Genomic DNA, 25,796 nt, shown 5'->3' with positions numbered 1-25,796 from the left:
CGCTATGGGAGCTATAAATAAAGTTGATGAGCCACACATTGAAGTTATGGGAAAGGGTAGAGGAGGCTAGAGTCAGCACAGAAGTGAGTATTTGGAAGAATATGATGGTTTCATGCATGGAAAGTGTAGCCCAGATACATTATTTCCCTTGAGGGTGTTGATAGAGTACAGAGAAGGTCAGAAGGAGCTGCATTGCGTCATTGTTGATCTACAGAAAGCCTATGACAGAGTACCAAGAGAGGAACCGTGGTACTACATACAGATGTCTGGAGTTGCAGAGAAGAACATTCAAATAGTACAACCATAATGTTCACAGATGACATTGTGATCTGTAGGGAAAGCAAAGAGCAGGTGGAGGAACAGTTTGAAAGAAAGAGCCATACACGGGAAAGGATATGACAGGCGATGTAAGTAAGACTGAATATATGAAAAGGGGTGGAGGAGGAAGTGTGAGGCTACAGGGAGAAGAGATAGCGAGGGTGGATGACTTCAAATACTTGGGCTCAACAATACAGAGCAATGGTGAGTGTGGTAAGGAAGTGAAGAAACGAGCCCAAGTAGGTTGGAAGGTTGGAGGAAGGTATCAGGTGTTTTATGTGACAGAAGACTCTCTGCTAGGATGAAGGGCAAAGTGTATAAAACAGTGGTGAGTCCAGCCATGAAGTACAGATCAGAGATGGTGGCACTGAAGAGACAACAAGAAGCAGAGATTGAGGTGGCGGATATGATGTTGAGGTTCTCTCTAGGAGTGAGCAGGATGGAGAAAATTAAAAATGAGCTCATCAGAGTGACAGTCAAGGTCAGAGGGAAAACACAAGGGCAGTTGGTGTTAGAGGGGAGGATGTAGGAGATACGCTGACATGAAAAAGGATGACATGCTGTGGTGAAACCTAACGGGACAAGCTGAAAGGAAAAGACACATAGAAAACATCTGAGACCAGCTTGTGAAGAAAAGGAGCAAAACCAAAAGTCTTGCATTTGTATATTTCTTTACTCAAGCTAAATGGAAAATGAAAATAACCTTTGAAACAGACATTGTTGTGATGTATTTAGAAGCCTCAACTTTGCAGATGCAGACACATATTTTACACATAATAAATAATAGCTGACACTTAATAATTCCTCTCGGCAAACACATTCAAAGTACATCCAAGTGGCTTCATTTACTTGAAAGAAAATTAATTTTGAAGAATTTCTGCTATGAATTTGCTTCATTTTTTAAGTGTTTCTGAGAAAGAGAACTACTGTTAGTCATTCAGAACTTTAATATGATTAGGTAACATCTAAAATAAATGCATCATTCCCAAATGCAGCACACATCCACTCTGTGGTGTCTCTCAATTAGTCTAAATGTCCTTTGCAGAAAGCAATCATAGGTAACATTTCATTTCAATCCTCTTCTATTTGCCTGACCTTGTAGAATAATTCATTTTGGAGCATTTGCAATGACTGAAAAAGCCCATCATTGGCTCACATTAGAGCGTCTCCCATCACTCCCAAGTAGATGCATAACACTGAGCGGCGCAAATAGCCACAGTTGGTTTGAGGGGAATCCATGCAAATAAGTGGGGAACTGGAGCGTTGAGATGGACACAGAGAGACAGACGGTGGGTACAAATAAACACCTGGCTCTGTGGAGGATGAGGAGGTGTAGATGGACAGCGAGGGAGGTGAAATGTGATAAACAGGAAAAGCTAGGATGGGAGAACTGGCAAAAGAAGCTGAGAGTGGGAGGATGTGACACCATGGAAAGGCAGGACCTTCATTATGCAAATTGAAAACATGTGCACACACATCAACATTAATGGGCTCTCCCTTGTTTGTGTACCTACAACACACAACAGGAGAATAATTTAGTGTGGGCGGGGGAGGGACGTGATGGGGCGGGTGAGCTCGGGGGGGGGGTGTCCTTGTTACAGAAGCAGCAGAATTTCTCAGGCGAAAGACAAAGTGTGTTCTAATCTGTTGACCTTTTGAGTGATGTGAGGACACCAGTGAGGGGGGAAGAAAGAAAGAGAGAGAGAGAGAGCGAGAAAGAGCGAGGGAGAGAGACATATTGGACCACCGTCTTTGTTTGATTAATCATTACTTAAAGGGTTCTACTGCAACATCAAGGCTAATTTCATTAGCCTGCGTTCTAGGTTAGAGTCGTGCTAACGGACTATTGTGAGACGAAGCTACTTGTTTTGTTAAATATTCAAAATTTACTCCTCATTTTGTCGTAGTTTTACGGTATGGTCGTATCAATAAACATGGACTCTGATGATCTGTTATCTATCCGTCAAGCTGAATACTACCGTGTATGTCAGGCTGGTGAACTGGTATAGGTGTCGTAACACTGGAACACTTTTTTTTTTAAGTGCAAGTACAGTACATATCTCCATTCCGCTGTACCTACCATGATTCCAGTTAGAAGACACACTCCTTTGCCACAGTAGGTGTGAGGCACCATGTCCCCGTAGCCAATGGACAAGAAAGTGATGGAGATTAGCCACATGGCACCCAGGAAGTTGCTGGTCACGTCCTGTGCGTCGTGATACCTGCACAACACGCGCACACCCGTGTTAAAACTGCTCAAAGGATAAAATATAGTCATTTGTAAAATAAATACATGCATCTACAATTTGTCATTCTTCAAGGAAAAGACAATCACTCGAATAAAAAAATACATCTTGAACTGAAATAATGGGCAAAAGTTCATATTTGCTTCTGATTGCAAAGTCATGCAAATCATTTTCATGATTATAGAACAGAGCGGAAAACTAAAAAAACAAATGGTGAAAATCATGCTTAAAATAAAAACCCACAATTTCAAAAAACCTTTCTTGAAATGTCTCAAATTTGCAAGTGAAAGCAGAGAGAATAAAACCATAACCCTAAAAAAAATGATAATAATATGTTGTAAAGTTTTCATTCTTCAAATTTGCCTTTTATCCATGAGATAATGTTACAACTAAAAATAATGTAAAATGTAATGTAAAACATTTTAATAGACTGAGAGTGGGGTATTTAAATTGGGATGTTTTGTATATATAGCAGTAAATGCTTCTCTCTATTAACGCTGACAAAGCGTACCAGATTAAGTGAGGCACATTTGCCTGAACCAGAATACAAGGCACGGCTGCAGCTATTTTAGCGACACTTTTTGTGTTCTCCACAGACAAACACACACAACACTGTTACCATAGCGACAAAGCCGGTGCAAGTCGGACACAAAGTTGCCTTCTCCAAAAAAATCCATCAGAAACACGTCGAATGGTGTTGATGAAACCTCGAAATTTTTAAAGATTTCATTCCTCGCCATGCCGTGACAATGTTGCCACGCTCACCTCATTTGCTGACCTCTTTTGTTCCCTTCATTCGTGTGGCTCGCCGAGGAGAGGGAATGCCAATTAAACTTGGATGCCACCCAAACGAGGGCTTCCCACCAGCAGGGCATTTATGCATTTAAATAAGCTTATCAACCAACGGATAATTCCCCATATTGACTTGTTTTTTTGTCCTCAAAGAAATTAAAATGATACATTAGTAAGGTTGCAAAAGTTAAACAAACGGGCTCATCGATCATGACGAGTGTCTGAACATAAATGATCGGGGAAAACTTGCTTTTAAAGAGATAATTGGGTCTGTGGAACGCTTGCCCATCCATCAAGGATGTAATTAAACAAAGTAAATCTCGAGTTCTCTGGCTTTTGTGTAACTAAAATGTCTGTGAGCAAGCAGTTATGCACAGCAGGATTGGACTCAACAGGCAAACGCAGGCTATCGCCTGGAGCACACAGATTTCCAGAGAGTGGGACCAGCTCATAAAAACTGATAATCAAGTTTTTGTCAATTCAAAGTAATTCTGATGAAGTTCTAATTCATTTTCAAAAAAAAAAAACCCAAAAAGCTTTCTCTTTCATTCACATCTCTCATGAAATGGCAATTCAATCTTCTTACTGAGCATGTGGAGATTTAATTTAGGAACAGCGACTTGTTGCCGCGTTGTGAGGAAAAATTAAGGGGCGTGATCCCAGCGGAATAGAAAAGGGGAAAATTCTCAAAGAAAATAATCATTTTCCATCCAAACTTCCAAAGGTTTCAACCATTTTTGTGCCTAGCCAACAACCCAAAGGGCTTTAATTTCATGAAAGGCACGAATCCCACGCGGCAGGGGGGTTAGAAAGGTGCTGGTAATTTCATAGATTAGCACTGGTCGACGGATCGATCGGTGGGAGTGTTTAGGACAAACTTCTGTTACCCCCAATCAAAGAGGCTCCTCTCATTCTCTTTAAATGTTGCACGACTGACAACCTCGGGAGAGATATGCCACCACAGAGGATGCTGCATAGTCACAGCGATCTGTGAGTGAGTGAGGATCTGTCCCTCCTCTAGCCAAAGTGTGGATCCAGGCAATGTGAGCGGGGACTCTTATGAAATACAAAATGAGCCGGCGACTTACAGTAAATACATCTGCGGATCTCAGAGGCCCTGTAGCTCAGTGGTTAGAGCACTGGTTTGATAAACCAGGGGTTGTGGGTTCGTATCCCACTGGGGCCTCCACTCCCTGAAAAGGGTTGCGTCAGGAAGGGCATCCGGCGTAAAAATTGTGCCAAACATATGTGCATTCATCTGAGATGACACGCTGTGGCGACCCCGAAAGGGACAAGCCGAAAGAAACTTACTTACTTTTACATCTGCGGATCTCAGTATCTGGCTGTCTGCATCGAGAATCGACAACGTGCCGGTTCTCTTAGAATCATACAAATGAAAACATTTCCGGTTCAGTTTCGATGCCTGGAGTCTGCCGACCACGAAGAAGAAAATGGTAAAAACGTTTGACGAAGTGTTGAAAACCAACGAAGAAGGGCACTCACAAAGAGGCGCTTGAGCAAAAGTGTTAACTATGTTCCCGTACTCTAAATGCTCGGTCTCCTCAATTCAAGACTTGGATTAAGATTATAGTGCGCAAAGGACGATTTCACGAAGTGTAGAAGTCTGACACTCTCCCAGCCGTACTGAGCCTCAGCCTACAGCTCACGGAACTTCAGTCAAGATGGTTTGGTGAATCACGCAAGAAAATAGGTTTATCCAACATTAAAGCAGACAACAAGTTAAATGACACTGACGGTTTTTAGTGTGGGGTTTAGTGCCTGGCGACTGCCTGGTGACCAGTTCAGGGTGTACCTCGCCTCTCGTGCGAAGATGGCAGGGATATGCTCCAGCACACCTGTGACCCTCGTGAGAGAGAATGAGTGTAACGAAAACATTTTTGCAGCCCCTTGGCTGGGTGTACCCCGGCGCCCAAAATGAATGAATGTGCCAATTTGCAAAATTTTTCTGTACATTATATTGTCATTTAAAAGTTAATTATAAAGTTTCATTTGAGTTGATCATACTATTGGAAGATGCCAAATAGGGTACATTGACCAAGCAGTTGTATTTTTTTCCCACACACGTGTCGACACACGGCGACACACGATACAACTGACCTCTCACACACTCGTACAGTCCAGGCGGCGATGATCCATAGAGAGATGCTGAAGACCAGCAGCACCGTCCCGGGGCAGATCGTCATGAGTGTTTTCATGACAAACCGGGTGTTAAAATGCACCTGCAACACATCCACACATGACGCTTTATAAAACACATCAATATTGAACAGTATATTTAGTATATGCTAACCATCAACTGTGGTGGTTCTCTACAAAACATTAGCCAGCCCAACTACTTCCAGTTGCTAACCTCTCCTCAGCTTTCTGTAAGAGTTTTAAAAATGGCCGTCAAGAGGCACTATTGCCATGTGCATTGTCGCGTTGCTTTGTGTTAAAAATCATGAAAAACCAAGCCATTATCTCCATCATCAAATGCTGTGACGGAACCGCCGAATGTTTGAAATAAGGGTGCTAGTTTGTCTAGCATCTCTCGTGTCTACACACTCCTGCACGTTTTAGCTGTAAAAATATATTTGTGAAAAGCAGTATTCCAGCGGGTCGACATGATCAAGGCTTTGCACACATTAGCCACCAGCTAGCTTGTGAGCTAACAGGCTTCCAGGGCTACTTTATGGTGGTGGATGGGTGGTGGCTTGTCCGTGATGCCACTTCCTTGCTTGACAATTTAAATGATGACTGTGGCATCCAGGAAGATGCATTTTGAGGTGTTGGCATAGTTCCTTTGCTAACTCTAACTGTTAACTGTACGCTGTAGTGTTGGAAATGGGCCTAGTAATAATAATTAAGACATATGTAATTGTGGCAGACAACCACTAATGTAAACAAAGGCTTCATTTTAGCCCTGCCTAAAAAAAAAAACCAGGAAAACACAAATAGTGGAAACAATTTTAATGCTGTAACTCCACAACTCTGTATTTTTTTTCCCATTCTTTTCACACAGCAATTCTCTTCAAACCTGTGTAAAATATCTCAGAATTCACTTTACAGTGTCTTTAAAATTAGTCATATATATATAACAGAATTGAGTGTCTACTCATGTAAGTTACTGCGTGTATACCATATGGTCATAGTTATGAAAATAATTTGACAGGGAGTGCTTGAAGCCTTTGTCCTTCCTGGCAGCTGACGTGGATGAATATACTTTAATGAGACGACTCACGTCGTTCAGCGCAATTTTGGTCTTGGAGTGAGTGATCTTGTGAAGAATGCAATCATTTTTGCTCGGAGATAGATGGATCAGAAAAATGGAAAAAAAAAAACGTAAGTGCGTGCATTTGCCCAACACCACCTTCATCCTGGATAGATTTTCCATAAAATTACTTTCACTGAGGAGCTTTGCATCTCTTTCTGTTTGTTTCTCGAGACATAGATGTTAACAAATTCTGCGACAGAGGAAAAACGCGCATTATCCACCTTTTCCGTTTACCAGTCCAAAGATTTCTGACATGACATCCCACAATCGGATCTTGAGAGGACTACAGAGCCGGGGTCTGGATGGACATGTACACTATTGCAGTCTTCAGATTATGACGACGGGTGTCAAATTAGAATCGCAAGAAAAGTGAGCGTCAGGTGTTAAAATTTGCATGCCTATCTCATGATTGCGCAATACCATAAAAGACTGGTGCCATCCTGCCTCTATTATGGCTCTGGCACTACCTCAGAACATGGAAAATTGCCAGGGTGACTTTGTCCCACTATTCCATGTGCCGTCCGTATAAGAAGTGTGTCACAGAAAAAGGTGAAAAACCTGACACTTTCAGGCATTGTGCTCTCAGGATTACACAAAGACTACTTTACAGGAAATCTTGTAGCAGGGTGGGAGATTATCCACAAAAAAGAAGAAAAGAAGTTTCCAGCGCAATTGTAGAAGGGTTTTTTTTGGGGCTAATGTTTTGCACGTTTGTTTTTTTGACATCTATGTATCTGCTACCAGTTCCTATTTCTAAAGTACCAAGATTTCTCTCACAGCTAATTTGGATTTTAATTTGTCAAACTGAAAATGAATTGAGGAGATAGAATGTAAAATAGAGTGAGTTGAATTTTCATTGAGGATCAAATCTTACATTCTGTTTCAAATTTATTGATCTTTAGTTCCAAACCAATTAAGTCAATTTCAAATGATACTATTCCAATTTTTGTCATTGATTCAAATTAAACAATACAAATTGAAATCACATAATTCTAATGACATTTTTACTGCAATTATTCAAGTTTCATAGTTCAAATCAAAATATAAACTATTCAATTTCAGTTTCTGGTGGCATTTCTCAGGGCATCACGATGTTTTTTTTTAATTTTAATGGTCTTAATGACAAAATTTGGACAGCTGCGTTATGTGGGTATTTATGAAGGTGAATCATTTGTTCCTGTTCTCAAGTCAGATGACATCATGTGGTCTGATCAATTTTCAATTTGATTTGTCATCTTAGGCCAGATGATCAACTTCCTGAAATTGGTTCATCGCACTCATAAAAGTATTAACTTTGATTGCAGCCTCACCTCTTTTTCACCTCACTCGAGGTAAAACAAAACTGAAAAGGCAGTGTAACTTTCAAAATATGCATTTTATGCAACACAACACGGTCATCATCATCACTTAACGTCATTAAAACGCTGGCACTGATCACTCACTGCAGAGCTCTGCGACATCTTGATCCTTTCTTTTCATGGACCATTTGAGCCACAAGTATTATCTTGTTCCCATTTCAAGCTCTCATCTCACATTGTGTAATGAAAGATTCCAAGTACCTTATGTCTCTAGTGCGAAAAGAAAGACATGTGATTGGATGGATGGAGCGAGGACACGGGTCTCATTTGAGCTCGAGAGGTTTTTGACCTTATCATTTTTGTGCAGGGCAGCGCAGTGAAATAGTTGTTTGAATGTCTGCGTGACATAATTTTGAGCTTTTCGGGCTTTGCATCTTGGTTGCAGGTTCGTTGAACACTAAATTGACCAAAGGTGTGATTGTAAGTGTCAGGGTTATATAAAAAAAGGATTAATGACGCTGCTTCTAATGGGTCAGCCCATTTTGAATCATTTGTCAGCACTATCCCAAAAAGTAATCAGATTACAGTTGCGTCACCAAACCAATGGTAGTTAAAATTGATCAATGAGTCTCAAGTAATTGAAAAGCAACTTGCCATGTCTCATGCAACATTATCTAACATTGAGAAAAATGTGAGAGGGGCTGTCATTGTTTATCATACAATCGACGGCAGAGGTGCAGTAAATGTAAGAGTGCAAAGAAATTCACAACTTGACCACACAATTTTTATTTTCCTCAGTAAAAATGTATTTGATTGTTTTCACTTTTTAATTTACATGTTAAGAATAGTTTTGTTGGCGTGTTAAGCAGCCAATGGATTGTGGGTTAAATATTCATACCGTAGTGCTCTTTGCATCAAAATTATGGTTATCACTAATGTGTGTGTGTGCGTGTCTGGACGAGTGTGTTGTTGGGGATGGAATAAGGAAAAGCTACTAACAACTCTATAATGCAAACAAAGTGAGTACTGTTAGCCGCAATCAAGCTTTTAAAACAACATTAAGTGCAGCACAGTCTCCTCTAAACCCAACATCTAACTGGCACTCTCTTTCTTGTTTGCATACACACACACACACACACACACACACACACACACACACACACACACACACACACACACACACACGCACAGTTGCCTTCATGGACCCCCAAACAAGCAGAAACCACAGAACGTGAACAATCAGTTATCAAGAGTCTTGAGAGTGTACTAGAGAGTGTGTTTGTGTATTGACTTTATTTGGGGATGTCAAGCTTGCACTAAATGGCCTGTTAAAAATGGCTTCGACTAGAATAATATTTAAGTTGTTGGTTCATGTTGCTGAGGTCATTCTCTAATCTGTATGGCATATAATAAGATAAAATAGCTAACTACGGTTAAGATAATGATCTTTTTGTACTGTGGATACGTGATCTTCCTGCCACTTTTGCCCGCTACTGAAAGTAGTTTAAGAGTTTACTTGTAATCTAGTTTTGTTACTTTTGGAATCCAGTAATCAGTGACGTGACAAAATGACTCAAAAGCTCAAACAATCAGTAAAGTAACTACCATAAGCTACTTTTTTTTTTAACTGTAACTGGTGGTGGTTTAAGTCGGGTAAGTTCACATCAAAGGGTTCTGTATAAACCAGTGTAATAGAAGGCACCCACATCCCCCGGCCTCTGACCTTATTCAGTGCACCTATACTCCTGGACGAGGCGTCGGTGAAGAGTTTGCTGTGCAGGAGCATGACCCTGGCGATGAGGTAGAGACGCAGGAACATGGGCACGCTCAGCACCATGTCCAGGTCGGCCTCGGCCTGCGACGGCGCGTACGAGAAGGCCAGCCGCGCTCGCCACTGGAACTTGAAATCGCCGGGCACCGGGTGCACGGCCGACACCAGCAGCTCCAGAGCGATGAGCAGAACCCTCTCCATCGTCATGGCGATACGCCAGTCGTCCGCCCCGTTATCGATGACAAACAGCTGCGGAGACGGGAGAGACGCGAGGAGTCCGCTTATCAGTACGCATGATGGATGTCATGATTCAAGGCAGCGCTTTCTATTTTTAAGGGTGGGTTGGGGGTGGAGGGGGGGGGGGGGTAAACGGCACTGGATCGGCATCTATTCAGCCTCAATGCTGCCTCATGAGCACAACACACAACCCTTGTGTCAAACACACTTGCAGAGTCATCTCGTGTCTCGGCTGCTTAGTAAAAATAACAACAAGCTATGCTTATCTCATTTGCCTCAGAGAAGGGAGCGCCGTGGCCATCTCCGCTAATTATACTTCTCCCCCTCTGTTGTATTTGGATGTTTTCCTTGCTAATTGGTGTGTTAATCTTGACGTTGTTATGAAAGGCACCGTAACAAGGGAAGCACCGAAGGAAGGTTTCATTACATGAGGGGGTGAGGGTGGGGGTGACGATGAGAGGAGAAAGCGGAGGAAAGAGATGGATGAAGAGGAAATGAAAAGATAAATATAGGAACAGAAGGTAAATCTGTTCTGGGACGTTGGTTGACATCTGATGAACCTGCCAAACTGCAAGCTCAGGGAGGACAGAACAGGCTGCTTGTATTGGAGCGTTTTCATGTGTCCGATTACAAGGGCAAATATACATTATTGGCATCTCTAGTTTTAAATTGTAGGGAAAAAGAACACAAACACTTACTGTATAATATATCATAAATTTAGCACAGCCCTTAGAGGACTTGGCCAACCACACTTTTGATTTTTAGAACATGAGAACTGTTATAGAAATAAATGCAAACTGAGAGAGAATTGACATCCCTCGGGCTAAACATTTAAGCACATGCTTTTTTGTTCTTTATTTCAGAGCTCGGCTTTCATCCCTGCAGAGTAAATAAAAGGTTAATGATTTAAAAAAAAAATAAATAAAGAGAGTAAAAGCTAAAAATGAACACCTCCGGACTGGTACGAGGAACTAAGGACTGCGGCGCTTCGGGAAACGAGCCGTCGCTCTTTTTATTGCCTGACACCCGTCAAAGGTTTCGAGCCCACGCAAACATCCCTTCAGAAAAACAAATGAAAAGGGGATGCAACGAGACGCCAGCGCTGTGGTGTGTCTCGGCCGGCCGCGCGATGATGAATGACAAATCCCTGCCTTGACCACCTATGGATGCACGCCATACAGTCCTTCATTAAGCGGGCACTGGCTCAGCAGGATGCGTGTGGTTCCCTACATGGACGACATGCGTGCACACGCCAATGACACGTACACAAACACATCTGATTGAAGCCGATGGGTGAAGACATCAAGCCAGCCAAGGGTCGAACGCTGGTCCTTACTTTTCTTTCAGCAAACGTACGTGTGTGTGCTGTACTCGTGTGTATGCCTGACTGAGAACATGTGTGTGTGCGTGTGTGTGCAGACCCAGCCTCGTCATGGTGACTGTTGCCACGGCGACACCATCAAAGAGCAACCAAGCTTAATTAGGATCCCCAGCGAGAGCGAGGGAGCAGCAAGAAGACGAGTGAAGAGAGTCAAAAAAAAAGGAAGACGGGAAGAACCTGTTTAAAGATGAGGTGAGAAGAAAGGCAACGGAGATGTGGGAAAATGACAGAGGTGTGTGTCTGTGCTCGTGCGTGTGTGCGTAATACAGCGAGAGGGACTAGCTGTCTCGCATTGGTGATGTGTATGTGTCAGATTTGGGGAGGCGAGGGAGTGGGGGGATGGCCATATCTCACCCCGTCTGGTCAAAAACGGACAAATTGGGGACGAAATTGAAGCTGACTGAGGTGGAGTTTTGACATTTTTCCACTTATGTCAGTAAATGATTGCCATGCAAGACAATAACCCAGAAATTTTAACCACTTGATGCTCAGCGGAAAAAGGCCACCTGCCTCCACTCAAAATCTAAAATGGGCATAAAATGGAAAAACTGACTTGTAATTACTGCGAGGCAAATTATACAATCTGCCCACTCATTGAGTGTGAAATTAGAAATTCCGGTGTATCGTAGCGATACTGTACATCGTATGCATACTTGTACGCGTAAAAAATTCTGACTCCACTACCATATTACCAGCCTGATGAATACTACTCTATCTTCAGTTTAACTGATAGCCAACTCTTCTTCAAAATGTCAATCATGCTTGTTTCAAGCTATTTATTGACATTTCTAGTTAAAGTTGAGAAAATTCACATATAATAAATAATAAGTACACATCATATATTGAACAAAATACTTTTGTTTGTCATCCAACATCCTTTCATTGTCACTGTCATTTGTTGGTACTGTCACTGAGGAAAGGGGCAAGACTTTCTTCACCCATGAGACGTTCAGTCATGAGCTGACCTTGTGGAGCTGCGTTATTAAACTTTATTGTTTTTGGCCTCGTAACATTGCGTGGATTTACACTATATGCTTCAAATCCAGATTTCAAATTCACAGTTAGGGTATACACACCGCGGCTTTGGAAATAGGAAAACAAAACAAGTATATGGATATCCTCAGACCAGAACCATGCCTCTTCAAAACAGGGATGAAGACCGGATCGTCTGCCAGTTCAAGTCCATGGTTAAATGTGCAGATTGGATATACATTATATACCACGCTAATGAAAGCTCAACGACATCAAAATACTTTGATCCCTGACAGTTACGTCGCATCAAAAAACAGAAATAAACGCATATCCTGCCATATCTCTTGCCTCTTCTCATGCACTGAACAAAGTCTTTGTAGATGTACTTGTTGATCGTCTGGCCCACACTCAAGAGGAAAACCCGTTGTTTGAGCTTCAAATATATATTTTGTGACTTCAGTCCCAGTACTTTTCTTACAATCCAGCCAATGTCACTACAAATGGGCTGCTACTGAGTTTTAACATCCATCTAGCCAATATGCAAGCCACTCATCCTCACAAGGGTCATGGGAGAGCCAGAGCCTAACCCACCAAGCTTTGGGCAAAGGGCAGACTACATCCTGAAATGGTAACCAGTCAGTCACAGCGCCGATGTCAACACCATCACTGAGCGGGAATCGATCCCACGTTGCCTGCACCAAAGTCAGGCGTGTGTAGCACTACACACCATCAGTGACTGTGAGTTTGAACACTTCACTTGTTTTATCGAGAATGTGACACGGTAAGTTCTAAAACCCTAATTGGACAGATTCTATTCATTCATCTTTTTTTTTCTTTGCTTGACAAAAGGCGATGGGGGGGATATGAGGTGGTGCAGAGTTTGCCACAAGGAAATGAGCGTACCCTCAACCTCACTCCCTCTTCCTTCCCACCTTCCGGTCCTGTCCTTCCCTGGCTGCCTCCTGCTGCTGTCGGTCTTTTCCTGGCTAAACCGCCATGAGGAAGGGATAAATAATTAAATTCCATTAGGAAAGTAATCTGTCAATGTGAGTGAGTGAGTGGGTGCCACTGCCCCTACATGACCAAAATGGGAGGGAAGCGAGTGTTGGTGTAGTGACGTTTGGATGTGTGTGCATATGTACGTGTGGCCAAAACAAACACTAGATAAGCTTGAACATACTGGATATACACAGAGCTCAAAAGGGGAAAAAACAGAGCAAAATCCAGTGTCTTTTGTTGCTTTAACTTCAACACAATGTGGCAGTGGAGGGCAGAGGTCAGGCAAAATGTGGACACTGAATAAAGAGTGGGCTGGACAGAAGGAGGACAGAGCAAAAACAAAACAAGGCAAGAAAAAAGAACAATGTGCAAAGTGTCACATAGGAAGCTGAGGACATTCTCTTCTACCTCACCGCGCCGACCTTCCAACTTTCCTCGCTCATCCAGCCGTCCAGGTCCCATAACCATTCTATCAAGCTAATCGGGTTGAATCCCTCATTGCATGTGTCTCATCACGGAAGCAGATTGTGCTGGACGCAATCTGCCAGGCTGACACACACACACACACACACACACACACATGCAGAGATGCAATTTTTACATAAACACCCAGATGGTCCTGACAAATAGCGTCTATAAAAGAAAAAGAAGAATATGCGAGGAAATTAGCAACAGGGCGGTGTTTCCCAAAGGTGAGTTGGTGGGGAGGTGGGAAGACGCGTTTAATCAGTGAAGGAGTAAAGCAAGCACACAAGACACACACACACACACTGTCACACCCCTGGGGAGTGTCTGCGTCCTGCTGCTTGGAAATCCCCCAAAGCCCAGATCAAAACTTGCTTCATTTAGGGGAGGAAGCCTCAGTGCCCGATTTGAGAAACACTTCAGCGTTTGCCATGAGATTTGTAGGCTCCATTCCAAATGTGTGTCTGAGTTGGGGTCAGCTAAGAGTTTGGATAAAGATTGTGTCGTTTGTATAGGGTACTAGAGTTTTAACATAGCTTGGGCAGTAGTGATACGTCACTCTCCTTGGAATTGTCATGAGCAAGATTTGGCCACCGCCAAGAGGGGCGTGGCCACCCCACTGCTCTGGGCGGTGACACCTAATCACAGTTCACAGCTGTTTCACATCGGGACTGTAATTAGACAGTCATTTAAATTGGAGTTTTTGTCACTGCCTGTGGCACTCTCCACTCTACGGGTAAGTTAGAGTAACCCTAGTCACAGCGATTCTGTGCCCTTTTGTTTGATCCATATCACAGCGATTCTGTGCCCTTTTGTTTGATCCATAGTCATCCGACCTTGGTGCATGTCTTTTGTATCCCGCCTAGCCTAGCGCTTCTGTACCTCTGCCTTGTCAGACTGCTACACCTTGTATGACCCAGTTTCCGGAATAAACTACATTGAACATTATGCCTCTGCCTCAAAGTCCTCCATTTGTGTCCACCCCCGTACCGGAGGTCCGTGACAGGAATCTTTAGCAATGGGCTGCTGCCCCCTCCCCAGTCTAATTGCCCAGGCTTTGGTACACCAGACATTGAACCTTGGGTATGATGGTTGCCTGAGTTCAAATCACGAGCAGCACCATGCTGCATAAGTAATTGTTATTCAGCCTTATTAATTATATTTGTTTCTTGAAAACTGCATTTTCATCATTTTTGTAATTCAAAGGAAAGTTATTTTTTGTCTTCTGAAAAAGTAAAGTACAATAAAACTACATTGACAAAGGAAAAACTGCTGTACCTCAGTTTATATAATTTTGCTCTTCCCACAACTTGACATTTAGCAGAGTAATATTCCCAAATATTTATGAAGGTGCTTATGGCTCTGTTAATTGCTCTGCAACTGGCCATCAGACCTTGCTGCATCTGGCTTAGTATAGGAAAAAAAGGCTCAATCAAGGATTGCTTGAGGTATGTTGAAGTACTTTCAATACAATACAGCTTGCAGGCAGGCAACAACAGGTTATGCAGCCTGGGAAGCTAGTGCTAGCACTAGTGGTTGTATGTAAACATGCCACTGTTCTGTCGAATCATGATCTTAAGCATCAGTAAACTCTGGTTTGTGCGCGTGAATAACTCGTGACGACAGCCAAGCATGTTGACAACTGGAAGTATAAGAGGCGATGCGCCAGTCACAATAAGCAATCCTATTGGTCAACGTCAGGGTGCACTGTCAGAGCTGTTGGTGATATGTCACACTACACCGAAGCTATAACAAAAAAAAAATCAAATGTGCTACACTGGGCTGTTGTAGTATCAAATTGTTGGTTGTGGTTTGTCCTGCTACAAGACGTTTTGTCACTCCCAAAAAAATATGTCAGGCCCAATCTGGGAAATCTCCCATGATAGCCAATCAGGCCAATATCGAGGCTAAAATCCCGTAGTCTGCTCTAGGCAAAGGAGAAGTTAATCACTATTAATATTTAAAAACCACATAAACAACTTTGCACATTTCACATTCGATGGTCACCCGGTATTGAGTGCACGGATTTTATGTAACTTATGTGGTCCTTTGGGAAAACGTAGTGCCTGTGGTCATGATGTTGGCAACCCCTGAATAGAGACAGGAATCTAAACAGAAATGTCTAAACATACTAAATAACTACCAGAAGTTAATATGGATGAAACCGTAAAGTTTCTGCTGTAAACTTTCCAGGGTAATATCAGGCCTGGGTGTTACGCAATCGCTGTTCCAGTTCATCCCAAAGGTGTTTGACAAGATTCTTTAACACTCTACGCATTCAAACATATTTATGGACTTTGTTGCCTGCACTGGGAACTGAACAGGCCTTTCTCAAAACTATCCCCATCATAAAATAGTTCAAAAGTCTGAGGACTTTTAAGATTGTGGGCCAACTAGGGGAGTGGTCCAGTGGTTCGCCCACCTGGCTTGTGTGCCGCTAGTATGGGTTCAGTTTCCACTTAGTGACTGTGAGTGTGAACGTCTCTATATCAAGCCCTGTGATTGACTGGCGACCACTCCAGATTGTTGTCCACATTCAGCAGGAATAAGGTTCCAGTTCACCTGCTACTCCAATAAGGACAAAGATGAGAACAGTGATGGATGGGCAACTTGGGGCCCGGCCCATTGATTGATTCAACACTGAAGTGTTAAGTGTCCCAAGACTTTTGCAGAGAGTGTCCCTCCAAGGATGCACACCCAAGACTGATTGTTCACAGCCAAGAGTGTAAATATGAAGAGGGGGAGTGAGGTGAGGTGTCAAAGAAAAATGTTCACACTTTAGCTGTCTGTTGAAATTCACAAGAAAAAAGGTCTAAAAACAGCAAGCAGATTTGTCTTGAGATGGGACATTCCCTTCATTCAATGCTCATTTGCACTGTGCCTAAAAATAGTAATGAGACAAAAAAAAGAGCATTTATGGGAGAATACGTGCTGCGATGCATTATACTCTTGGATTACAGTTCCCAGGGTTGTACACAACGTGGTGAGCATCATTAAATGCCCATTCAGATATGAAATACAAGCCCAGCAGTAAGAGGATGACCCTTCAAGCTTACTTTACCTTCCTTTTGCCATCTGCTCATCTTATGGTGCCAAGCTGGTGTCTTGTAGATTGGTGAAACGTTTGTGAAATGCAGCAAAAGTAACTCAATCAACACAGTTCACTAATGCTTGAATCACACTAACGGACTGGAGAAATCACATCGCTCCCTCTTGCTCTCGAAAGACGCACATGCCCGTGCTTCTTGTTTCTATGGGATTCATTCAAACAGCATTTCAACTTGTTTGCCTTTTAAACACGGTCTTTCTTGCGTAGATTCAAAATTCTCCCATAGGTTTTGAGGCAAAAAACATGCCTCTAAACCGAGACTGCCATACATCCATGAATGTTCAATCCTACATGACCTCTTTAAGGTTGCAGGTGAGGAGGAGCCGATCTCTCCCACTTGACTTTGGACGTTAGGCTGCGTACAAACTGGACTGCTTGCTTGCCGTTATTACAGGAAAATTATAGATAAATTAACATTCATCACTGTGGATAAATTTTGAACCTAACAAGTGTGTTTTGAGAATGTAAAAGGAAGCCTGAGCACCCAGAGAAAACTCACGCAAACATGGGGATAATGTGCAAACTCAGTACAGGGAGGCTGGAGCTGGGATTTGAACCCAGAACCTGAGAACTGTGTAGCAGATGATCTATCCCCTTTTCACCATGCTACCTACAAAAAGCCAGATGTGATGATAAAAAGTTCCAGCATATCTCGTGGGTTAGCACCACAAGCTTTTTTGGATGAATGTACCACTTCTGGTAAAAAGGAAAAGCAAGACGATAACCACACTTTAGAAAAGTGTCGGTCCTAGCTTCCTTCTTTTCCATTCCATTTCAGGTATTATCATATTTTGAACAAATGTGATAGTATTTACATGCTATCTAAACAATTTTTGTTGCAAAATTCCTGGCTCGTCATATTTTTCTACTCCCGACTGCAGTTCAAGATCAGTTTGAAAAGGTTTGAGAGTCTGAGACTGCTCCAATGTGTTGTCCAATTTACACTATCCACAGGAAGTCTTTCAAAACATTATCTGTTCTTGACAAATCACTCAGCAGAAGGCGTACTACTAATACTACTACTACAGTCACTGATGAAAATATAGCCCTCCTGAAAGCGTTCGCACAAAGCAAGGGAAGGTCTATCCAGAAGGGTTGGAGTGGAACTCAGCATCAACGAAAACACGTTAAAACGGATGCTTCAGGCTGATGGAGCGTTACCCATACCAACTTCAGCTTATTCAAAGGCTTCAAGCGGAACATTACGATGCTTAATAACCTTAAGCGTGAATTGTACTACGCATAGGAGCAAGCGATGGCTGTAAAGCTTCTCAAACTGCCGCTGAATTGCAGTTAAGAACAGAAAAATCTCTTGCCAGATGGCAATTTGGAAACAATGCTCTAATGTCAATTGGCGGGCCACGGGGAAAGCAATTATACACTTACAAAAACTTAAAGCTTCAGCTCTCAACTGCGAATGACCTCACACCTTCCCGAATAATACCTGAAATGGAAAAAAAACTTTGAAGACTAAAGTCAGGAATGTTTAAATATTACTGCAAATATTGACTGTGCAGTAAATGCCAAAGACAATTTTACCCTGCTACAAATCTTCTTTCCAGTCACAGAGTTCCTTAATGGGAGTCATGGAACTGAATAATAATAACAGAATAATATTTCTCTTGGGGGTACTTTTCATGATCCATAACTATTGTTTTTCAGGCCCGCTAAATCAGACGAATTGTGCCGAATTTGTACATAACGGCCAATCAATCACGGCACCTTTTCGCATCCTGAGGGAGACGGGCGATGTTCACGCTGTAATGAAATCTATTTCACATTCGACTGTCAGATCAGTTGTGGTATTTTTTGTTTATCATTACGTTTCTTTCATGACGTGCTTGCTTCCTGCTGTCTCTTCCGACTCCCAGTTGCCATATTTCAGGAAAGTCAACATAAAACAAAGTGAATTCTACATTTTGTAATGCCATAACTTTGTCTTATGGAGGCCTGCTCGCTTAATGCAAAACACCAGAGATGGGCTAAGAAAACAAGCTTCCCTGTGAAATTAATTAGAAACTATAAAACAACATATATCAACACTGATAGTAGAGAAACATGCAGACAGACAATACAACAATACTCACGTGCATATATTTTTTATCCTCTACAGAAACAAAGACATAGTGCTGCAGATTAGGTGCCATAGTACTTTTCTTTTCTTCACCATGTGTTACAGTCCCCCCTGGTGGCCAATGCATGCACACCAGAAAGAGCGCAATGTCAATGGACATTGAAGTGTGAAACCGTGATAAACAAACTGTTTAACTATTTAAAGTAGAATTCAGTAGATTACTATTTTCATATTAAAACCTGTTACAAAAATGTTGGTTTTGTTGTTGATGTGTTTTTGTTTTGTTTTTATATTAAACACAAGTCAAAGTATCACTATAAACCGATACACAGTCATGTGCATTTTTCAGTGGACTATCCAAAGTTGACCAAGCCAAAAACTCAATCTGGAGTGGAACCTCAAGTTTTCTCGACAAATGTGCATCTGACGATAAATAAAAGTTAGGAGTTAAAACCATTATGACGAGTGACTAGGCTTCGTCAAAGGGGGAACAGTTCCACTTTTTTGGGGGGGCTGGGGGGGGGTGGGTATTTCATGGCTACCATATATTTGAATGTTAAAATCTTAATTCTCCAAAGAGTAAATAGAAAGGAAATTAATTATTTTTCAGTAATTTCCCACTGGTATTTTTTTTTTTAATATTAGAATAAATGAAGCTAACTACTGTCATAGAACAAATAGTGTTCCACTTTTGGATGTTTCGCTCTGAAGGGAACATAATGGGGGAGAGGGGGGAAATGGAATATGTAAAGAGCAATTAGCAATAGAATATTCTATAGGCAGTTTAATGTTAACTCTATAATGGCAACCTTGTCTTATTTTTAATTCATCTCAATGTTTGACTAATGCTTTTCATATGAAGCGGATGGATTCCTAAACACATTCACGCCTGAGAAACCTACCAAATGTTCTTTACACAAGAACAACAACACTGCACGGATCCATTTGCAAATGTGGGAACACACTGTTCTGCTTGGGCGAGGGATAAAATTATGCAGTACTCAAGCACCAAAATGTCATCTTTTTTTTTGTTTTTTTAAATACTAAACCAGAAGCAGCAAGGTCTGACGGTCAGTTGCAGAGCAATTAACACAGCCATAAGCACCTTCATAAACACTTTGGAATATTACTCTTTGCTAAAGGTCAAGTTGTGGGAAAGCACGTTTCTGTCAAAGGAGGAATAACGAAAAATTTACTGGGGTACTGGGGGAAATCCGACTGCATGTGTGTATGTATAGTCACACCTCGTTACCCAGATATAATACAATTACCCAAAATAAAGCAAAAGTCAGAAAAGCTGTAATGATGCAGTCTTGTTTTATGAAGTAATAGAGCACGCAAACTTAACATTTTGTACAATCAATTGGATTGCTCCTTCTATGATACATGTAGGTCACATATGCACAAGTCAGAACCTTCAGGTTTTAAGCAAGTCCAAAGTTACTACACCAAACATCAACCAGTCGAGTCGAGAACCTCCTCAGTTTCAAGCAAGTCAGATCATGACTTGGATTCGGCAAGCTTAGTCACAATATATTGGGGTTGCAACCAGAATTGTTTTAATAAACGTATCATCTGTTGATTGTTTTCGATGAATCGGATTGAATTTTTTTTCCTTTGCTTTATTAAGAAACAGGACATGACTTCAAATCGGCATGCCAGAAAATGCATAAATAAATTGACGATAATCACTTACTGATTTGTAATCATTCAATAGACCTCATGCACGTGGCGTCGCCAATTTCACGGTGTTATATTGCGGCTCAAACAGAGCTGCTCGACATTGCGGGAGACATTGAACCGGAGGAGAATATTTACAATAACCGAGACCTGTTGTGCTGTTGGTTCTCACAACAGAGGAGACAGATATTCAAAGAGATCATTCTATGGAATACCAGCTGAAAAGACCAGAAAACATCAATGGATTTTGGCAATTAAACACGATGAATGGTACCCAACCAAAATACACACATGCCTGTGTAGCGATAGCTTTATTTGAGGTTGGAATTATTCGAATTATTCTTCTCAATCTCAAATGACCAAAAAGTATTTATAATGCCAAGTTGGCTCATTTGAGAACAATGCGTATTTAAAAAAAAAAAAAACTGTCTGCAACAGAGAGGTTTATGGAGATTAAATGTGGCCGCCATCGCTTCCATGTACGTTCCGTGGAGACGACTCCGTCCTTTTTTTTTTTTTTTTTTCAATCATAGTTGATGAATGTAAGTTTGTGTAAAACCAGGAGTCATCTATTTAAATATTGGTATTTGTATTGAAGACAAGCTGAAAAGATCGCTGGATTCCCGCTAAGGTTAACGTGTCGCCCAACACACTTCCGCGTTCATGAGCCGTCAAAACTGTCACTATGTGGGATTTATTCCTGATGAAAACAGATCCAGCAACAAAGTATGCATCTAGACATTTTTACGCTTTCAAACTTTTACGTGTAAATCTCGACGATTTACTCACCAGATCGATGTGTAGATCCAGTTGTCCAAGACAAGCGGAAGCGAATTATCAGTCCAATTTCTTTGCGGCGAAAACATCGATTTCGGCATTAAATACAGGTCCTCTGTGCCGAGTTTATCTAATTTTTCCACGTAGCTTTGTTTATTTTCACCTTGTAAATATTTAACGGTATCGGAGAGGACTATGGGCGTCGGGCTTTAAGACATTTTCATGTCGTCTCCAACCGACTTAGCATTGAACAATGCTTTGCCAGACCGGCAATATGGCGAAGTAAACAAAAGTCATGTGACTTTATGACGTAGGTGCACGAGCTCTATATTCCTTGAATCTCAGATCTGGCACTGGGGTGTGCTTTTAAAGTACTGCTAATGTGGACGGAAGCCAGAAAGATTTTACTTTGGCCCTTGGTCCAAGAACAATATTTTGAGTGGACTCACACTAGCCACATTGGTCTTGTTATGTTGTCTTTTCTTAACATGGACTTTATTGAGCTTGTTTGTGCTAGTTATTGTATTGTGTTCCTTTATGTAAAAGACACAATGTATTATGACATGAAATGATCGATTGATTGTAAATCAATGTCATTTCTTCTGAGAATTAATAATGGCATAGCAAGGATAAACTGAACTTAAAAAAGGCACAAAATGAGGAGAGCTGTGACGATGCAGTGTTGAATCGGGTGACGGCACATGCCAAAATTCAAAATGTTCACTTCTATACTTTCCAAATATAATTTGCGTTCCTTCCCAGGAATCCTTTGTGATGATACACAAACCGCAATTGTTGAACCTCGAGGAAGTTTGTCTAACTCCAGTGGAACTTCGCTGGATGGTAAAAAGCAAATGAACATGTCAGCGTGGCTCTCAAAGTCTGGAAAATCCAACTTCAAAACGAAGCATTTTTCACGTCAGCTACCCATTTTCCTTCTGTTTCTCTTCACTTTCCTCTGTAATGCCAAGCGATGCCCTACACTCATCACACACTCTCACACCAACGCGCGCACCCACAAAAAAATCCTCCGTAGCAAAGCAATCTGAAAACTTAAATTCCTTCTCTTGACAAGATGGAATAAAGCAGAGATTTGCAGTCTGGGGTGATTACTGATGAATTGCACTGTAGTGAGGAGCGATTGCCTTTGCCTTGTTTCATGCCGAGCACGACTGGGTCAGCCTGTCCCACCCCAACAGATTAGCGGAGACGCCGAAGAGACACAACGAGAGCAGGGTGGGGGCCGTGGGGTGTTGGGGCGGGGGGAATACAGACGAATTTTGTCAGCGTGTGAAAAAGCGCTACAAGATGAAAGACACAAAGTTGAGAGAGGGCTTTTAGAGGGCAATGTTGGCAGGACAACGAGTGCTGGGTGAATTGGATGCTGAGCCAGAACAGATGAAAAAGAAAGGATGTGAAGTCGACGGGAAAAATTGAATTGAGTCCCAGCAGAGGAGAAGAGAGGCAGATGTAATGTGATAAAGACAGACAGAGGGGAAAAAGAAGGGGGGAAAAAAGGAATGATTCACTGGGAAGGTCCTAAGAAGCAGGCGGAATCTTATAATGACTTTCTTGCCACGCTTTCTATAATGTGCGCGCGTGGAAATCCAATATCCGCTGACGAGCCGATTTAGTCTTCAGCACAGGATGCGTTAACACGGGACGACCGTGGTCATTGAACAACGCCTTTGTTTTTCCGTGCACCACTTCTTGTTTGTGCGTGTGGGTAAATGACAAGTAGCAGATGCGAAGTGACACTTGCCACGCCGCTCATGTATAGAAGCCATCAGCGAACACGTTGACGCGTGTTACGGCGCACGGTGTCAGTTGTCGCACTCTGGGACAAGGAAAGCTGTAGTCAGGCAGCATATTAGGAAAATGGGAAATGTTCACTTTTACGCTGGACCAGTTGTACATTCTGGATGACTGCTCCTCCAGAAGACCGCCACACATTGAGCGACGCGACTGAACGCGACAATAGTGAATAAATAGGATTCTCACAACTGCACTCCTGGCGACTGACCCTCGCCTAGTGTCGATTGAAAGTTTCACAGCAAAAGCTATTGATGTGCAATCAGACCTCTTCTTTGCATTGTATTGATATTATCGGCACGGTGAGAGTTTGGATTGTATTTAATTTTGCCTGTTCCATGTTGTCTTGTCTTTCTCATGAGTTCCCCCACCACCCATTAACATCAACTGGTCCAGGTGTTCCTTTTTGTCTTATCAGTACAGTAGCGTTACGCATCGTTTGAATTTGAGCAATTCCAGCTCCGATTCTTTTAGGGGGCCGGCTCAAAAATGTTTGCAAGGTTTAAATTGAACATGTCCACATTTTGAACATCTATTTTCTTTGCAAGGAGTCACTGATGATGTAGTGGTACATACGCCTGCCTTTGGTGCGGGCAGCGCGGGAACGATTCCCGCTCAGTGATGGTGTTGACATCGGCGCTGTGACTGACTGGTTACCATTTCAGGATGTAGTCTGCCCTTTGCCCAAAGCTTGGTGGGTTAGGCTCTGGCTCTCCCATGACCCTTGTGAGGATGAGTGGCTTGCATATTGGTATCTGCCCTGTGACTCACTGGCGACCAGTTCAGGGTGTAGCCCGCCTCCTGTCCGTTGACAGCTGGGATAGCCTCCAGCATTCCCCACGACCCTTGTGAGGATAAGCGGCTAAGAAAATGGATGGATGGATGGATGGATGGATTTTCTTAGCAGCCCTCAGTGTGGACTAAAATGAACATTTCACTCAGGGTTTGTTATAACCAGGATCAATGTCAAAGCTACAAGCACGTCGTCATGTGCGTTATTTGTTGTTTTTTACTGTTCTGTGTTGTTGTTTTTTTGGCAATTTCTTCTTTGGGGTGGAAGTAAGAAGTATGAACCCAAGTTTTTACGATTTGAACGATTCCGGAAGAACTGGAATGTTAATCTCGGTTCCAATCTGTTTTTGATTTTCGATAATCAACCCTACTCATCAGTTTTCTTGTATTAAGCTCCCTGCTTTCTTTCAGTCTGTTTTGGCTCTTTGTCATATATGATTTTCTGTCGGAGTATGCCCAACTCTAGTCATGCTTTCTGTTGTGTTTTTTGTGTGTTTACTACAGGGTTACATCTTATTTCTGAATTCAGACTTCCTAGGTCATAGTAGGAGGTAGGAATATTTGGAAGGAATAAGATAATAATATACTAATTATAATATTATATATTAACAATAATATAATAATTATAATTCCTCTGAAGACATCTATGAAAGACGATGTCACACCATTGACGTAGCACAAACGAACCATCTGCATGGCTAAATTAGTACTATCACCACAAATGTCCACTTTATCTTTTATATATTAAGTGGAACTTCATTAAAGTGAAACATAATCAACACAGTTACTCTTTACAACTTTTCAGATCCAAAGATGATCTGGATTGGTCAATCAACCATCCCCATGCCTCCCACTGCCTAGGAATTCCTCTTAAAAATATGTAAAATACTGATATATGATTCTTGGGTATTAAACAGTGTAGAACAAGCAATTTGTGTTGCTGTTTGTCCCCAAATGCATTGCACAAAATGACAGCCAAACTACTACACAATCTTTACCAATATGTGGTTGCTTAGGCAGATAATCAATATAATTATTTTATGATCAAATGTTTACTTCAAATACAGGGTCGCTCGCGTTCAGTGTTTTGAGGAATGAGGGGCTAGGAATGTTGTATTTAAGGGACTTGTCTTTATTACTTTGATTAATGATTTTTGTTTGACTTTGTGAAATTAGTGTTTTGATTGTCCAAATGGCTTTGTTACCTGTTTTGTGAATAAGTAAAACTGCATGTTAGAAAATAAAGACAATGAGTCATCATTGTGAAAAAAGGGAATGAAAAAAAAAAGATTTAAATAAGACATTTTGTCCCAAAAATGAGTGAAAATAAAAATCTGCCAATAAAATTTGTTTAACATGACTTGATAAGATTCTTAAAATAAAATATTATACAACAAAACCTTTTTTGTCCAGGTGAAAATTTTAAAAGTCAAACCCGTCTTAAAATCACTACACAGAGGTATATATATATGGAATATTTTGCAAATTTGCAGAGCAACATAAGCCGCAAATGAGAAAAGCTGTAGTTCTGCCGTGTTGGCATGGAACACGCAAACATGCAAAATAATCACTTTTATATGACGCAAAAACAATTTGTGTTCTTTCCCAGGAATTGTCTTTTGTGTTGACATGCAGACTGAAATCCATACACTTTAGTGGGGGTATGTGATGGAGCAAGTGTGAATACTTTTAGTGCTCCTGCACAGAAACGCAAACAAGATGTCTGTGGTTGTCTGTGTGTGTGTATGCGTGTGTGTAAATAGCAACAAAGTGACACTTGTTATGCTGCTCAGGTACAG

The 25,796-nt window shown here is 41.7% G+C and overlaps 1 protein-coding gene across 2 annotated transcripts in view; it reads right to left on the bottom strand.

The window, feature by feature from the left end:
• kcnn3 (potassium intermediate/small conductance calcium-activated channel, subfamily N, member 3) overlaps nucleotides 1-25,796 on the bottom strand; it is a 91,194-nt gene that overhangs the window by 27,792 nt on the left and 37,606 nt on the right. For both annotated transcript variants that reach the window (XM_061821115.1, XM_061821116.1), the window contains 3 exons: nucleotides 9,652-9,948; nucleotides 5,475-5,596; nucleotides 2,399-2,540 (listed from right to left, as the gene is read on the bottom strand). In XM_061821115.1, coding sequence (XP_061677099.1) covers nucleotides 2,399-2,540; nucleotides 5,475-5,596; nucleotides 9,652-9,948 — 561 coding nt within the window. The remainder of the gene's footprint in view (nucleotides 1-2,398; nucleotides 2,541-5,474; nucleotides 5,597-9,651; nucleotides 9,949-25,796) is intronic.

The sequence above is a fragment of the Syngnathoides biaculeatus genome, chromosome 5, assembly GCF_019802595.1.
Source record: "Syngnathoides biaculeatus isolate LvHL_M chromosome 5, ASM1980259v1, whole genome shotgun sequence".
Taxonomy (NCBI): domain Eukaryota; kingdom Metazoa; phylum Chordata; class Actinopteri; order Syngnathiformes; family Syngnathidae; genus Syngnathoides; species Syngnathoides biaculeatus.
Note: the sequence above shows the minus strand (reverse complement) of the source record. Positions and strands in the feature narration are given on the sequence as shown.